Consider the following 17,745-nt stretch of genomic DNA (forward strand, 5'->3'; position numbering starts at 1 on the left):
TTACTTAATTGTGTCACTTTGTTTTGCTTCCTCCTTTGTGTATCCCAAGAACCATGATAGTTCTCTTTTTTGAATCTGTAAATTTTTCAAGAAAGGTAGTGAGATTTATCATGTGCTGCGCTCTTCCAAATACTTGCACCTCTTCAATCCAAATTTCAGTCACACTCATTAATAAAGCAGAGCTTTCAAAATGAGTGCTTTTAAGACTTTGTGAAATTAACTTCTTAGGTGGAGAAATGGGATTCAAATTAGTGCCTATCTGAAGATAAAGGTATTCCGTGGGTACAGCTGAGACATCAAAGAATTCATATGGGAAAAAATTATTGGAAGTCAGATTTTGTAATCCTGTTGTGGAAGGAACTATTTGATTTTTCTTGTGCTTTTTGCTGGTCATCAAGGTAGTTTGTGAAGGAAGCAAAACTCATGGTTCTTTTTGGAATTGATGAAGCACAGATGCAGCATGAATTTAGCTGCAAGAAGCCCCATTCCTGTTAAACCAGAAAAGGTATAGAACTAGAAAGTAAATGTAAATGCAGCTGTTGGTTTGGCAAGATATAATGCCTCTTAAGAGTTGTGCAACTAGATTAACTTTTCCATCAGTGTGTGTTCGTTAAATATTTTGTAAGCAGTCAGAGCTCTACATTGTTATGTGCTTTAGGTGTGAGGTGGACACAGATGATACTTAATTTTTACTGAAAAAGCGAGTGCCCATTATTTCCATTAGGGTTTTCAATTTTAATATTAATATTGAACAGAAGCTGTGTGATCTGTTTTGGAGGAGGTGAAAGCAGTTATGCTGTTTCCTGCAAACAGGATGTATATGGCATGTTCTGGTAAGAGTTATAGAGGAAATGGGTCAGTCTTTGGTGAACTACATTAAAATTGCTTCAGATAAATGTAAAGGGCAGTGTAGACAAACTAGATTTTCTGGTAGTAAAGCAGAATCCTCTCCTAGTGAGGACATTACAGTTTATTGCTAGCTGTGGGCTGTTGCTGTAACAGCATTTTTATAGCCTTATGTGAGTCGTGCTAAACTGTGGCTCATCTTAATATTTTATGTACCTCAATATGTTGTTCTACATTCATTGTTACAACCTTTGAAATTTCTTATCTTACTGAACACTGCTGATACTCACTAGTAATGTCCTCAATACTTCTTGTAGTTATTTTTCAACTTGTTTCAAATACAAATATTTTTGTTACAGTACCATCTGCAGCAATGATTAAAATCACTTCATAGGCTTAACAGCTGGTTGTGAACAATAGAAAAAGTTTCAAAACTGAGTTTGTCTGATAATTAATGCTATAATAGAAATGTGCTCTTGAATTTTTGGGGATAGAACAGTTAATCTGAAATCTATCTGGCTGCTACTGCCTTTGTGTTTTTTTTTTTTTTTCTTCAATTATAGGAGAAATGAGAGCACAAATAAAATTAAGCACAAGAGATTTTTTGGGTTTTCAGGAGAAGGAGTTTTAATATGGACCACTGGCACGTTGAAAGTGCAAAGTGAATAGCTTTGCTGAAGTGGTTTGTGTTTGCATTCTCAATCTATTGCAAAAGAGTTTGCACTGTCCCAGATTGATCAAGTCATTTTTGTAATCATCCTAAGGAAGCATGTTGAAATAATTAAAATATTAATTTGTCTGATTGGCATAGGAAGTGATGCAGTTATGATACTGTTGTATTATACATTAGACCATGGCTACAGTTTTTAGGGCAAATGAGGTCACTGCCCTGTACAAATTTTAATTCAGGAGTTTCAATGAAGACACTTGATATTCAGTAAAAAAAGATTAATTGCAGAAGTGCATGATATTCAAAGTCATAGTCTGATGGAAGTTAAGTCCCTTTACTGCTCAGTCATTCAAGAATCTTGTTATCCCTTTGCTTCAAAACACTTGAGGATGTTCACTTTTCTTGAGTGTCATCTTTTGATCTGGTACCATCTCTACTGCAGTATTTTGGGAGGAATTCAGGGCAAGTTTCATTCAGGTATAAAACTCAGAGCTGGATATATTGTGTTTGATCTTGAAGTATTTTGGAATTAAGGCAATTTTACCACTGTACTCATGCCATTATAGGGGTAAATTGGTATGTCCACTCTAGGAGATACATTGATTTTAGTGACATAGTTATCCATACAGATTAGGGATACTGAATTGAAGGAATTAATAATAAATTATGGTGCAAGGCATTAGTGTCCCTGTCTTCTCTTTCCCTTTTGCTTTGTGCTGCAGGATGACTAAGAGAATGGGCTGCAAGAGATTTATATGAGCTAGTTAATATTCTGGCAGGTTAGCAGAAATCTGTTCATTTGGGGAGCTAAATCTGGGTTTAAGCCTACAAGTTAATGTTTTGGTGCACCTCTACTTCTCTCAGTTTGCCATAGATGCAAAAGTGTGTGACCAGATAGGTGTTTGAGGAAATTGGTGTCTCAAATTAACCCAAATGTGCTGCAGTTTGTCTGTTATTATGGCTTCTGTAAAATAAGTGCGGAAAAGCCCCTTACATCTCTAGGGCATCTCATTTCTGATACGTGCACCTCTGGGGATGCCTGTCCTCATGGAGGTTTAACAGGAAGCCTGAAGGGGTGAGTGCCCTCTCACTGCAGCTACAGCCATGGAGAATCATGAGCTAATGCATCTGTTTAAGCATCTTGGGAGCCAAGTGGATTAAGGAGAAAGTGTCGCACTTTTTCAAGAGCTGTCTCACTATTTACAAGACAATATAATTCTGCTGTACTAAGAGCCAAAGAAAACATTAAAAGGGAATAATATGACTAGGGGCTACGTCAGGACAGGAAAAGAGGTATGGGAAATAATACAGGTGACACAGCAGTTTCAAGAATTCAAAGTAAACTTGTATTCTGCCACTTCCTGTGCTTTTATTGTTCCTGCAATTGAAATGTTTAAAGTATTTCTGAAAATGGTTTAAAAGGAGAATATATAGCTGATTGAAGTAAGATATTTCATGAGCATTTCTGGATTTCTTCTTAAACATGTTCTTCATTTCCTACAGTAATATTTAAGGCTGCCCATTTAGCCATCGCCATTAGATTAGTACCTTTGATTTTAGAGTATGTGCTAAGTGGGAGAGGGAAGCTGTCTGTGGTCTGTCTAGGTTTTCTCCACATCTACAGCACCATTGAGTATGTGTAGAAAACTTAATATAGTTTCCTCCAGCCATTTATATTGTAAAACAAAGTGAAGAATCTTGCTTTTAAATGTCCTCTGTATAATTTACTGAATGTACAATGCCTTCCATTGTATCAGTTCGTGCAATGTAGTAGCAAGCATGAAAATTATTCTTTGCTTTACCTCAAGGAAAGGGGTCTTCTGATGTTTTGATATGAGAGTCTGATTGCTGTGTATATGGAGAAGGTTCACAGCCTTCAGAGAAGGATTAGAGTTCAGCAGCAATCATTTAATGTTTTTGTAATTACATTCATGAAATGCATGGGTGAACTTACAAAAGCATACTGAGTTAAAGACATGCTAAATGCTAGTGAAATTTGGAGAGGAAGAAGCAAAACATTTTAAAGGGTAAGGCCTTAATTTGACACTGTGTTTAAGAATTTTTTCCTTATATAAGCATGGGATTCTATGGATGCAAGTGCCTACATGTGGTAGGAAATTTTACATTTTAATACTCTAGAATTATCTCTAGTTGCGTTTTCTCTCAACCTAATATAACTTCACTGAATTGCTATTTTTTAAAAATCTATCAGATATCAGCCATTTGGAAGGACAAAATTATTTGCTAGTGGTAAAAAGGTCACATTATCCAAGAATTGCTGTCTTAACTTCATTTTGGCATTTAGGCAGCATTAAGAGATAAACATTATTTAAAATATTTTATCATAATGAAAGTTGTAAACAAGAACTCATTAATGTACATCAAGGAGAATATTATGCACTCCATTTCCCATTCTTAAATTTAAAATGTACTCCTTACCTGCAGTTAGAGTGAATCTCTGTTGATGCTCTTGCCATGTGGAATTCCTGACAGTCATATAAGTGTGATAAGATTAATTAAAACCAAACAACAACAGCGAGGCCAGAAACACATGGGGGGACCCCCTGGCTGCCTCTTCTTTCCAAGACAGAAATTTGGGAAGATACCTTTTAAAAGGAGCTTATGCTGATGTGCTGCAAATTCTGTAGGACTGGATGACAAGGTTTTGTCTCTTGGCAGAATGAGTCAATGGCCATCCTATAAAGATTATTCTACCTTCCCTGAAGTGACTAAAATAATTTTGCCAAATGAAATTGTTGTAGTTTATGCTTAGCACTTTTAATTAATTTGTTGTTTTCTTGTGTGTTTTTTTCCCGTTTGAAATCTGTAGGCATTTCAGTAGGACTATGGAGGAGCTGGTTCATGATCTGGTCTCCGCACTGGAAGAAAGTTCAGAGCAAGCCAGAGGAGGTTTTGCTGATACTGGAGATCATTCTCGAAGCGTGTCTTGTCTTCTAAAGAGACAGGCAAGGAAAAGGAGGGGACGGAAAAGACGTTCATTTACCACCCATCACCCCTGGGAGACTGGTCACTGCCTAAGTGAAGGCTCTGATTCCAGTTTAGAGGAATCAAACAAAGACTACAGGGAGAGTCATGCTACCAAGAAAGACCACAGTGATTCTGATGACCAGCTGTTGGTTGCTAAACGTAGGCCTTCCTCAAACTTAAATAACATTAGAGGCAAAAGGCCTCTGTGGCACGAACCAGATTTGGCTGTGGACAGTTTGGGAAACAGAACTTTGCGCAGGAGGAGAAAGGTAAAACGCATGGCAATAGATCTGCCATCAGAAGTCTCTAATGCACTGACAATAACTCAGCAGCAGGATAACAGCAGAGATCAAGAAATGGACAATAACAATAAATCATACCAGCACCAAGAGGTTTCCAAGAGCAAAGTGAAAAAAAGAAAAGTATCTTCAGCTCGACAAGGTCCAGAAATCTTGGATGAAGGAGTAGTTATAGAAAATGAAGAAGTGAATCAAGCAAATAAGGACAAAATGGAATATGAGGAGCAAAAAGGCTCAGATGAGAACATGAGTGACAGGTTATTCTTTCTTTTTCTTTTTGGACAAACTTTGGATAATATTTATTTGCATTTATTACTATTGCTTGTATTGAGAATCTTTAGACTTTTTGTTGATTACAGAGTTTAAATTCTAGCATCAATGGTATCTGTTTTAACAAATTACTCTTAGTTTTTTTATATCTACTATTTTTTACGTATTAGTTGTTCAGGATAAGGAATTCAGCATAAAATAGAGTCATTTAGCAGAGGAATAACCAAGAAAACAGTTTTGTGAAATAATATGTTCTAATTGTTTCAAGATTAAGAATGACAAAGTACACATACAAATAACAGAGGTTTTTCTGGATATTTCAACTGGTAACAGTTGTCAGATAAGAATTTTGTGTTTTTCCAGTTTCTAGACATTGTTATCTCTATTTGTCAGAAGGGTTGTCAGTGTTTAGAGTCACCATTTAGACAGTATGTTCTGGTGTGTCATGGGCATAAAAAGTCTGCAGGTTGCCAAGGATATACATCATTTACGAAATGCAAAAACCAATTTACAGTTCAGAAACACCTGAGCTTACCATTAGAAAAATGGAGGAATGATGACCCTTTGGCAGTACACCTCATCCATCCATTCCAGACAGCAGTCATACTACAGTGGTAATTGTTTCCAAAGTACTATTTTGACAACACAGTAAGGTATAAGTCATTTTTGCACTGTACACAGGGGATGCTAACTGTAGGGCCTGGTAAGCCTGGTTTTGTTTGTTCCACATGCCAGGTTCTGAATTGCAGAAGTGTCAGCAAGACAGACATATCTTGAAAGATATAATTGTAATCAGTTGCTTTATGGCACTGGTGTCCCTGGGTTTTTTTTGTAGGTATTTTACCTATCAAGTGTTAAGGCTTTTCCTTACTGGACAGGTAGAATAGATATCCAGAGAGGGGTTTTGACCAGAACAGTCAGATTGGTTACTGTAATAGCAGCAGCGTTGGTAAGTGACTAACTCCAGTTATGGTCAGAAAAGTCCTAAGTCTTTTTGTTGTGTACTAGCCCTTTCCCTCACTTGTGAACAAGAAGCAGCTGGAAGAGCTGAATAAATCCCAACCCTTAAACATTTTTCCTTTTGTGTTAATTACTAGAGCAGAACTCATCCTTCAGGGCAGCCAGTGTAGACATCTCCCTTTGACTTGCAAGCTTCCTGTGCTGTCAGGAAGCCTTTAGAAAACTTGTCTTTTCTTTGACAATACTAGGAGTCTGGTCTTCCAAGTCTGGGACAGATGTTTAAAAATTTCCCTCACACTAGGAGCCAGTGTATAGTTTTTCATATCTCCACAGTCTTGTTACATTTTTTTATTTGCAAAAGACTTTCTGTTATGCTACAAGGGTAACGGTTCTTCAACTCAAAAGTTCTATAGCTAATTTTTGGGTGGAGAGAAGAGTGATCAGTAAGGATATTCTCTTGTAGAGTCCCAGAACTGAGTTAATCAGGTCAGTCTGAATCTTCTTTCTTAAAACAAACGTTATTGTTTTAAAAGTTGATCTTCCTCTTCAAAATGCTTGATGTTTTGTTACCCCAAATGCTGCTTTTGCTCAAGTCATAATCCAAATGCTTGTAAATAGTCTTTAAAACCATTCTCATGTTCATCGGGTTTTCTGCTCATGCACACATTTGAGTGATGGTCTGTCATTCTGCTGAATTTCTTTCAACGGTCAGCTGTACCAGAAAGTTTTGAAATCACTGAATTACAAAACTTGAATTTCATAATGTGGTTAGAAATCTGCTGTATCTAAGGCTCTCAGGTGATACGGTATTGGAAAATTTTATATATTATTGCCTTTATTAGAGATGGTTTAGCTAGAAGAATTTGAAATAACCAGCAAACAGGAGAGTATGTTCTCAAAGTGAAAGCTTTGATTTTAAAAGGGAAGATGGAATTGTAGAAGATACAAAGTGCAAAAAAAGCATCTTGGATAACTCTTGCACTTCAGTAACACTTGCTGGAACAGGAAGAATTAAAAGTTTACAAAGTTGCTTTTGTATGCAATAATGTGTGCAGTAGTATTCAGAGCAATAGTTCAGCAATTCTTAAAGGACCAATTTTTTAGAAGTTTGTTTTTTTAAAACAAAACAAAGATGATAATTTTTAAGGGAGTTCAGTTTCTCGGTTCTAAAACCAGTCAGAAGTTTTCAGTGTATACATGACATTAGTTGAAAATAATGTGTTTTGGAAATGCGCATTAAAAATGTTAAGTGACGCTTCTTTGGCAATCTTTTATCTCTGTATGTGAGTGTTCAAACACCAGACAGCAATAACCAGATTTTAAGTGCATGATTCAGAAGTTGAAGGAGGAGTCTTCAAACTCTTGAAATGTCAGGACCTAAATGATCCCAAAGGTAAATTCCTGGGATGATTGTTTTAAGCACTGGAAATGAGATTTTTGAGATCAGAGCTTATCCATCCTTATCCTCAAACTTTCGGCCAAATCCAGTAGTGTGTGATGTTCTGGGTGCTATTTAATTCCCACAAGCTTTGCCACTTGTTTGTGTTTGAAGTGGCTAAAGAGAGGTGAAATCTTAATTGACTGTTTTGGAAGAGAAGCAGAAGTTGGGAGGCACCACCCACTGCGGCCAGGGGGAAAACAGGAGCTGGTCAGTCCTGGGGACAGCACAAAGCTCCCGTGTCTCATATAAAACCAAGGCACCAGACAGCTCATTAGTCATAGGAACTGCAAATGACATGTATTTCTTCTTTGTTTCCAGACGTGTAGAAATGTGAAAGCTTTTGGATAGCTTAGCTGTTCCTTCCAAATTTTTAATTGCACACACTATTTCAGAGGACTAAAAGGAAGGAGTCTGCAGGTTTTTCCTTTTTCATGAAAGTCTTACTGAGAGTGGAATTTTCATTGCAAAGCAAAGGAATTAGCAGTATATGCTGCAAAATTATATTAAAACTAGAAATATGTTCCATTATAGCAGCTTTCAGGTACTTAGCTATTAAATGTATTAATTCCAGAGGTTTTGAATTTATTCAGGGAAATGACTGCTATGTAGCAATTATCTCAGCTGTAATCCCTGCCCAATGTGACAGTGGCCTGAGGAGACTGAATGCTGTGGCTGCCATGGATATGCCAGTGTTAGTTTGAATTCTTAAATTTTTTTACGATTTTTTCAGAAATTTCAAGTGGTTATGTTTTAATGTCCTGACTAGTCATTCAGTGAGAATTATTTCACAATTGAAATATCTTATTTAAAAAAGGGAATCTTATCCTTTTTTTTTTTTGTTCTCAAAAATGGAGAGTTTGGTTGGGAAAGTGGTTGAAATATCAGGTTTTTTGACTTTATTTTAAAACATGCAATTAAACAATAAATCCACAAGCAGAATCTATGAAGAAGGGATGATGTTACCTTTGAAATGGATGATGTGGAATTTTGCACAATGAAATCTACTGACAGTAAAACCATCTGTGTTTTAATGAAAGTGAGGATCGGATGCTTGCTAAAAGGGAATTATTAGGACTTTCAATATTAGAAAGTTCAAATCTTGGTGCCCCTCACAAAAGATGCTTCCATTCTCATTGCATGTACAACACCTTACTTCTGCTTAGAACAATTGTGCAAGTGCTTAAGTCTGTTCTGATTCTATTACGTATATTATATTATATATAAGATATAGTGTAAATGTTGCTTATGCATCAAGAATTTGGATAAGCCTGAGATACAGCAAAGATTGAGGCAACTTAATCTTCAAACACAGAGCTATGTGTATATATATATATGTATGTGTATATGTATATATATGATTTAAAAACCCAATCCCCAATCACTGCTTTGTGTCACCTGCTACCATATTGCGTTTCAAGTGCCTCCCAAAGGAAGATACTAAATAACATGTATATTCTTATAATAAAATATGAATTAGATTAATTTTATATAGTTCATATATTCATATGAATAATTAATATATTCATATATTTTAATAACCTAAGACTTGCTTTTGTGAGAAATTGGAATTTAAAAGGAAATAATTTCCTCAAGTGTAGTTAGGTGATAGAAAAAAATAATTGGAAACAGTTGATTTCAAGTATAGGACAGCATGCAAATTGTAATATGAATGAGTATACAAAGGTAAACAGACATAAAATTCTTGTGAGTGGTGTGTATGGGCACATCAAGAGTAGCATGGTATTTATAAAATGTACTTGAATTTGTGTGCTGAAGTGTTTGGGGTTTTTTTGCAAATAGTCTTACATCTCTAAGTAAGTAAAAGGTGATAAAAAATTTTGTGAGAATATTACCTCCTTAACATAGCTACTCTCTTGATAAAAAGTGAAGTAAAAGGTTTACAGAGAGGGCCTTTCATGTAAAACTTAATGAAGTGCTATCTGTGTTATTAAAAGACCAGTCTGATTTACTATTTAGAGACACGTGGATTATTGTGTGTAACAATGTGCACACAGCATAGAACTAAATACCTACTCGTGTCTTTGAATTTAGAGATGTGTGTGCATGTTGTATGCACACATTCTAAGGCCATGCTGGAAGTCATAAAAAAGTAAACTGTACCTTGTATTTTTTTGTTGTTGTTGATGTTATGCTCATGAATCATACTTATTTTCTTCAGGGTGACCTTTATTTTGATTTAATTTGCTACCTTTGTTATAAACTTTTTCTGTTCTCCCTAAGTAGTATGTCATGAAACCTTAAGGAGTATCTTTTCCAGAATATTTGCAAATTATGTTCAGAAAGGTAATTCGATTTTCAGACTCTTATATTTCATGTGCTGTAGGAAGGCTTAGGCTGCTTTTGATTGAGACTTTTCCTATTTTATTGAGCAGTGGTGTTCCAGGATCAAGCTGAATTGCACAGTATAAGAAGGGAGCAGTGAGCATTTGATGGAAGCAGATAATAAAATGCATCAATTGTGTCAGCACCTCGTTGCAGTCACATCTGGCTTACTGTCAGGGTACCATTAGATTCCTATGGTTTTATGTGCCAAAAATAATATGCTTTGTAGTTAATGGAACTGGGATATTTGCAGTTTGATTAAAAAAAATCATTCTATTTTCTCTCCGATCTCTGTTGGGCTTAAGTTCAATCTGAGCACAACCTTGTCTCCTTAAAATTTTACGATTGAAAGATCAATTGTTCTTTTGATCTGTTTCTCTCTTTCTCTTATTACAGTGAATCCAGCAGTCTGAGCAGCAGTGATGCTGGTTTGTTTACCAATGATGAGGGAAGACAAGGTATTGAAACAATCTTTCCCTTCTACACCCCTCAAACCACATCAGTTGAAATTCTGTAAGCGTTACAAGTTATTTCATAGGTTAATTATTGTATTTCAGTTTTGGCTTTTTTTTTTTTTTTATGTTATCAGAGGATGTATTGGATACATGACTTAGTCAAAAGCTATGTTGAGAAACAGCCTCTGTAAAATGATAGTTACTTAAAACCTGAGCATCTAAAAATCATCTATATTAATTGCTTAGTTCCTCCAATTTTCTGACAGGACTGATTGTAGTACTGCTTCTCATGCTATTCTTGAGATGGCTTTTTTTTTTCTTTTTCTCCAAACTGATAGGGTTTTTTTGTAGTTCTTTTTCATTCACTAGTTGGTGTGAAAAGTAATTTCAAAGTAATTTCAAACAAACTACTTTTTCTGCAGTCTAAGACTGAGATTCAACCTGTTTAACATCTCCTGCTGAAAAAAAATTTCTTTAATCTGAAATGCAGTGAAGATTGAAACTTTTCTTTTAGTACGCATAGTGTTCTCTCGTGCTTTTCTGTGATAAAACTATTGAGAATGGAAGTAAAAGGTTGGTAATTTTATCAGCTTTAGTCTTTATTGCAACACATTTACCTATATTATGCTATGATGGAGTAGGAACTTGCTATCTTGGACAGGATACAAAAATGAGACAAAAAATAGTCTCTCAAGTATTTAAGACTTGCTTTTCTGTTGGAAATTTTAAGTAGTGGTAACAGAGGGTATTTTCTACACAGTTTGCCAAAGACTGCTTGAGTGTGTGCAAGAAATCAAATCCTGACCCATTTCACAAAACTAGGTTAAAGGAATGATTGGGGTTTTTTTTTCTTCTTTTTAATTTCTAATTCTATCTGCTTTCCTGGGGGTTGAGGTTATCTTCAGTAGGGAGAGGATTTTTCCTACCTATAACAGAAGCGTTACCTTCCTTGTTCAATGGTAACGTGTGCTACACAAACTGTACCTCCCAGCCTGAGTATCTTTCAGTTGTGCTAACTCATGGTTTTTTAAGAGTTTAGATTCTCTTTGAAAATTTAGATTGGTTTAGCTTGATTTATATTCAGTGCTACAATGCTTTAAGTCTTTAAATATGAGTCAAACAGATTTGCTTTTACTACTGTACTTGAATTTCTCTTCTGACTTGGAATTTTTAAAGCATTTGTAAGATGACCTATCACACTTCCTAATTGCATATGTTTTTCCAGTACCCTTCTGATATGTTTCTTTCTATTTTTACCCTTAAATTCTGAACTGTATTATTTAATTTTTTTAATATGACTGAAAACATATTGCTTTCTGGTTTTCTTATATATCTAGTGAGAAGAGAAAACAGGAGGGATTAGTGACCAACTGTGTTTTTTTCAGTGGTGTGGTGTTACCTGTTTTAGTGTTGGTTCTTTGAAGTTGTAGTTCTTAGTTTTGTCTAATATTTGAATTTTGTTTCAGTTTTCAATTTTCAAGCAGAAAGCATTAGACCTGAAAATGTATTCTGAAACATAAATTAAAAAAAAACCCAATAATTAAACCTGAAAAGGATATTGTCATAAGAAAACATTTTTTTCTATCTCTGCTTTGGACTAATAATTTTTGGGGTATGATCAGAAGACTGTTAGCTTTACACTGGAACTCAGATGCTTTTAAATCTGCTAAATGATAGTTTTGGTTTTGTGAGACTTTTCTCTCTAGGAAAGTACTATCAGACATCCTACCTTAAAACCAAAATTGTTGATTTTCTAATAATGCTTATTCCCCCCAATAGTAAATACTAGTAATTTGTACTATCCTTAAGTAAGGTGAGGTTATTTTATCTTTGTAAGCTAATTTGTAGCTGAACTGAGACACATACAAAATTGACAAGAATGAAGGAAGGAGAAGGTCAATCTGACAGAAGCAAAGGAAAGGCCTAGGTGTGATAAACAAAACTTTTCCTTTGATGAAAATGTATTAAGGGAAGGAATTGCTGGTTTTATTTTGTAGTTTTAAAGCTAGAGTCTTAATTCCTGTTTTACCAGTGTCCCTCCTCCAGGATATCTATCTGTATCTATGTCTGTATCTATATCTGCGTCTATAGCAATTATATCTATATCATCTATATCTAATCTTTAACATCTATATATATCTGTATCTAGATGCGTCAGCATCTTGACCTAATTTGTAGTTCAAATTTTCTGCACTTCTGACTTCAGGTTTCTGCTAAGTCAAGTGGAGAACCAGAGATTGATTAATGTTGCCTGGTGAAATACTTGGTTTAAATGATGTGCCTGCCATCACTTAGAAGTTTGGGTAGTAAAGGACAAGAGATTCCTTTTCTTCTGGGCAATATTTGTTTGTTTTGTTTCTGAGATCAAGAACCACATCTCATTTATTGCAGACAAATAGTATTTATAAAACTTCAATTAATTCCCAAATTCATCCTTTGGGGCATGCATTCTAGACAGGAAAGTTACTAAAGCAGCAATTTCTTGGAGCATTTTACCAGTTAAATAAATAGTTGAGTATTTAGCTGTGAACTTTGGAATGCCTAATCTTGTGACCTGTAATATTTTCCAAAAATTTTCAGAAAGGATATGGAAATAAATTTTGTTACAGTACCTAATCTTCTGTCAACAGAATCTCAGAAGAATTTCAATTTCATAATTTGATTAAAGAAAAAGAAAGATGTAGCTTTAATTTGGATCATTCTAAATACATTTTAATTCTCATCAGTTGCTAGGATAAGAGAAAATTGTTGAGACTTGAAAATCTTCTGTACTCTTTTTTAAAACTTCTGTACTCTTTTCCTTTCTCTGCTCCAGTCTTCTGGCTTTGTTTGATTTGTTTGATTCCCAATGAAGTCCCCATCTGAGCCCAGCCTTGCTTGCCCTCTTTTTTCCAAGTTATCCAAGTGTTTACATTAGGTCATGTGAGAGGGCACAAGCAGCTCTCTTGCTGTGCTCTGTCCCACTGTGGTAATTCCTTCTGGCAGAAGTAATTGATGCTCAATTTTGGCAGTCCCAATGTGGCAATTTTTTTTATTCTGTGAAATGTTGCACACCCTGAAGAGCTAGTCAGCAAAAGCTTAAAGATAATGGAAAATGTTTAGTGATGGTGATAGGAGGGAAGAAGGTAGCTGCTGAACTATTAACAGACCTCAAGTGACCTTTTATGGGTTGTATTTTCTTCAGAGGTTTTCGAATTGGACATTTTAGGGATAAGGTTTAATAGGAAAAAAAACCAAAATACTGTGATTCTATTGAGCTTTTAAGTATGGAGGTAGAAGAGTCTGACAACAAATTGAGAGACACCTGAATAGCAGCTGAAGTTTATGTATGAGAAATCCTCATGACTTCTCTTTTTCTTCCTCTTTTTTCCTTTTGTTCCAGATTGTATTTTCTTGGCTGTTTTGCAATTATTAGAAACTTTAATGATAAGCAGTGTTATGCCTGGTGTAGGAAAATTTTACAAGAATTTTGAACAAAATGTCTAGTTTTACATTACAGCATAAAATAAATTGATGATAGGCCTAACTAGTTGGATCTCCTGCAGCTTCAAGGCACTTCACAGGTCAAAGGCACTTCACAAGTTAAGCTTTCAACACAATGTTAACAGAAGTATTGCTATTCAGACACTAGTAGATGATACCTTGTTTTTGCAGGAATAGTTAAATTGCAAGGATAGTCTTTAATGAGCTTTATAGCTTGGGTATAGCAAAGAAAACATGCTATGTGTTCCTGGTTCATCCATACTTGTACACTTGGGGAAATTCAAAATTGACTTAAGACTTCTTAAGTCATGGCATGCAGCACTTGAAATGTCCTTTAAGATCTAAGCAAGTAGGAAGGAATATTATGTTAATAAAGTGTTAAACAGTTAAAATCGGAGAAGGTCAGAGAATGTCAGAGTTCCGCTGTAGATGTGGCCAAGTGTTTAAAGATAGCTGTTCATTATTTTACCATTAAACATATATTCATTACTGTGTCCTTTATGAAGATGACCCAGTACTGATTCAGTAGAAGAATTCTAGTGAGGAACTAATTTGGACCTTGTACAGCATGTTAGTAGGCTGCAGGTGACAGGATGTGTTTCTCCATATAGAAAAGAAATGGAGTGTGCAATGCAAAGTGAAATCACACCAGGTTTGAACTGTTGTGGCAAATAAGTTTATAATCTTTGCAAATGAAAAAGAAATAACATGAAGTTTTTGCATATGACCTGAGTAGTTGAAATCCTAAATATTTATATCTTATGTCTTTTATATACAAATATATCTTTTGTCAAAGTAGCTCTGTAAAGCACAAAGAGCAAGATTCAGTGTTCTTCTGTGAATGGGTAACTTCAGCTTCTGCTTTCCTGAAACTTCTGGGATGTGTTACAGTGAATATCCTGCTATCTGCATATGATTCTTACAGCTTTTAACAGTGGTTTGTTTTTTTTTTTCTACCTAGAAAGAGGTATACTGCTCCTGGAAATGACACTAAAATCTGGGATATTCATAGACCCTGTGCTCTTGTTCTCTGTGTGTGGATTGGTGGATAATGGAGCAGCACAGTATCACGTGGTGTTTGTAGGACACTGATGCCAAATTTTCACAGCAACCTCTCCAAGTGTGTTGTGATTACTGTAGGCAAGCTCGTGTGCTGGCTGCTGTTCAGCCTGCTCTGGCCATTTTGTAATAAAAAAGGAAGAGGGGTAGAACTCTCTGTTAGTGTGTGGTGGAAAGTTTGTTGTAAAACTCCACTGCTTTAGCTAAAGTAAGATTCAGGTGAAGCTTTTCTGAACATGAGACTGGTGGGGGTGCTGAAGTTGTCTTTGTCCATAGAAAAACCACCAGAAGCTCAGAAAAAATAATGTTCTAAACTTCTTAAAGAAGAAGGCAAGGAATTTAACATGGGAGCAGTAGTTAGATAAATATATAGACATAATAATATAGAGTGAAATTTAGGGAAACAGTAATTGGCGGGAGGGAATGGCCTAAAAATAACAAAAAAAAAGAAAAAAAGTATTAAGCCAGAAACTGGCCTGGAAATTTTAGGATTGAAGTTGACATTTTTGAGCCTTAAATTGACTTTATTGTACTGATCAGTGCAGTTATAACTGAATGTAAATTACTTTAAAGTAGTTCTTTGAAGCACTAACCTTACATATAAACAAGTTTAATGTATTTTAAAAATGTGTTTGGGAGGATGCATGGAATCTATTTTTGGAGATTTGGAGTTTTTTCTACCTTTCCTGTACCTTGGAAAAGTATCGTAATTTGCTGTACTCCTGTGCTGAATCAGCATCCTAGGAGGAAAGGACAGTGTAGTGAATGTTTGGAAGTCAAAAATGTTACTTTGAGCTTTTAGTATTCCTAAGATCACATTTGCTATGAATACTGTGCTGCCTTTTGAGAGCTGCAAATTAAAGTAGGATAAAATCCCAGTGTTTGGTTACCAAACTTTTGATGGGGATGCCTCTGTGTTTTATTGCCTGTATGTATGAGGTAGGGAATGAATAAAATACAGTGGTCTTCCCTGGCTCTGAAAGTGGCATCCCTTCAAGGTGGGGTGACTGGTAAGCAAAATACCTGTGAGTGTTGTCACCTGGATAAGAATAGTAGTAATAGGCTTATACTTGCCTCAAGGTGATAATATGATTTAAAATATTCAGAGGATTCAGAGTTGTTTAATTTCACAGACAAGGAAGCTAAAAGCCGAGTATATCTGGATCCTGCTGTCATGTGGAAAAAGACTAAGAGGTTTAGATATGATGTCTGCCTTTGGCTGTAAGCAACAGAAGTGCTTAGGGAAGTGTATAATTGCATAAAAATTAAGGTGCCTTAACAGAAGATTGCTTGACATACTAATATTTCTATTGCACAAAAAGGAAAAGTAATTTATTTCTTTTTTTCCAAGAACTGCTATTGGATATGTAGCAAAGATCTGAGTTTCCTTCCACAGCTGCTCTTTGCTTTATTGCACATTCCACCAACCCAGTCTGAAATTGTAACTTTCTTCCAAGACTGTACTGCCTCTTACAGCTTCTGTCCCCCATTTCAGAATTCTTGCTTACCTCTATGGATGAATTATGTGTCAGAAGACTACTTTTGAGTTCCTGATAAGTTCTTGTTAGTGAAGGTGTCTGGAGCTCTCATGACAAAATATAGAGACGAAGTTTAACAAACATAAGTTTGGAAAGTGTTTCCAAACCTAAAGGTTTGGAAAAATCATAACAAAAGATTTTACCCTTAGCTCTGAACCACAGAGCAATCTGATTAAAAGGTGTCATTCTCCTTCCACCACCACCAGTGTCCCTATTAAGTTCCACACTTGGCTGTAACAAAATGAGGATGGAATTAATGGTCAATGCCTTTGTGAAATGTCATAGCTATAGGTGAGGATTAGAATAAATAGGGGAGAGCAGGCTGAAATACTTCAGGAATGCAAAGAAATTTAAATATTTTTTTGACCTATGTATCTCTTCTCACCTGTGTTTTCCCCTTCCTCCACCTAAAAGTTCCTGTTCTGTAGCCTCTGCTAATTTTGCTTGTAGTAGTGATCATTGAATGTGTAAGGATCCCATTTTACCTGCAAGTGACCAGTGAAGGGCTTTAATTATTCTATATTTTCTAGAAGTACTTGTCCTGATTGAATGTTTACAGATACTTCCACTTGTGCTTGATCTCAAATATTCTTTGCATTGCAACAGTTTATTTGGAGAAAATGTGTTGGATTTTATTTTTCACTAAGTCTTGGCTTTGGTTTTCATAATCTGTGTTTCCCTACTCATTTCATTCAGTAACAATGAAATTTTGCACAAATGCTTTTGTATTCTTGAAATCTGTGTCTACATTTGTTTCTTTTTAAATTTATTTCAAAATAAAATTGGAAATGTCAAACAATTTATGTGCAGAAATAATGAAACATGGTTTGGAAGTAGAATAAAATGTACAGCACATACCTCATCTAGGTTTTGGGTAGAGGAAAAGAAATATCCCATGACTTTTGAAGATATTTTCTGTTCTTCTGAAAATAGATGGTGTATATGAAAGAACACCATTTTTCAAAACAAACATAAAAATTTAGTTTTAGTTGCCAGTGTGGTTATGAGCTAATTTTAAGATCAGATTTTCAGTCTTGTATTTTAAGTCTTGTCTTATTTCTTAATTTAAATCCAGGTATTTAAATTCTACATAGATAAATATTGTCAGTAAAAATTACCAACTTTGTGTTATAATGTAGTATAATTCTCAATCATGTGATACTGTCAGTTTTCATTTAAAATCAACTTTTTCAAAACTTATTTCTAAATGAACTTAATCAGATTAACTTTATTCAGTCACATCTGTTCATGATTGTTTTCCCTTTTTACTAGCCATACAAATCATGAAATTAAGCTAATTATATACCATTATCAGCTGCAAAGAACCAGTTTCAGTTTTATACCTTTTAATTCCCTGCAGGAGATTAAGGCTTGTTTTTTTGTTAATATGTAA

The 17,745-nt window shown here is 35.2% G+C and overlaps 1 protein-coding gene across 1 annotated transcript in view; it reads left to right on the forward strand.

Moving 5' to 3' along the window:
• GPATCH2 (G-patch domain containing 2) overlaps positions 1 to 17,745 on the forward strand; it is a 118,574-nt gene that overhangs the window by 3,854 nt on the left and 96,975 nt on the right. Inside the window, exons 2-3 of the mRNA XM_021547590.3 lie at positions 4,347 to 5,060; positions 10,214 to 10,275. Of these exons, the coding sequence (XP_021403265.3) occupies positions 4,347 to 5,060; positions 10,214 to 10,275 (776 nt within the window). The remainder of the gene's footprint in view (positions 1 to 4,346; positions 5,061 to 10,213; positions 10,276 to 17,745) is intronic.

Source organism: Lonchura striata, chromosome 3, assembly GCF_046129695.1.
Source record: "Lonchura striata isolate bLonStr1 chromosome 3, bLonStr1.mat, whole genome shotgun sequence".
NCBI lineage: Eukaryota > Metazoa > Chordata > Aves > Passeriformes > Estrildidae > Lonchura > Lonchura striata.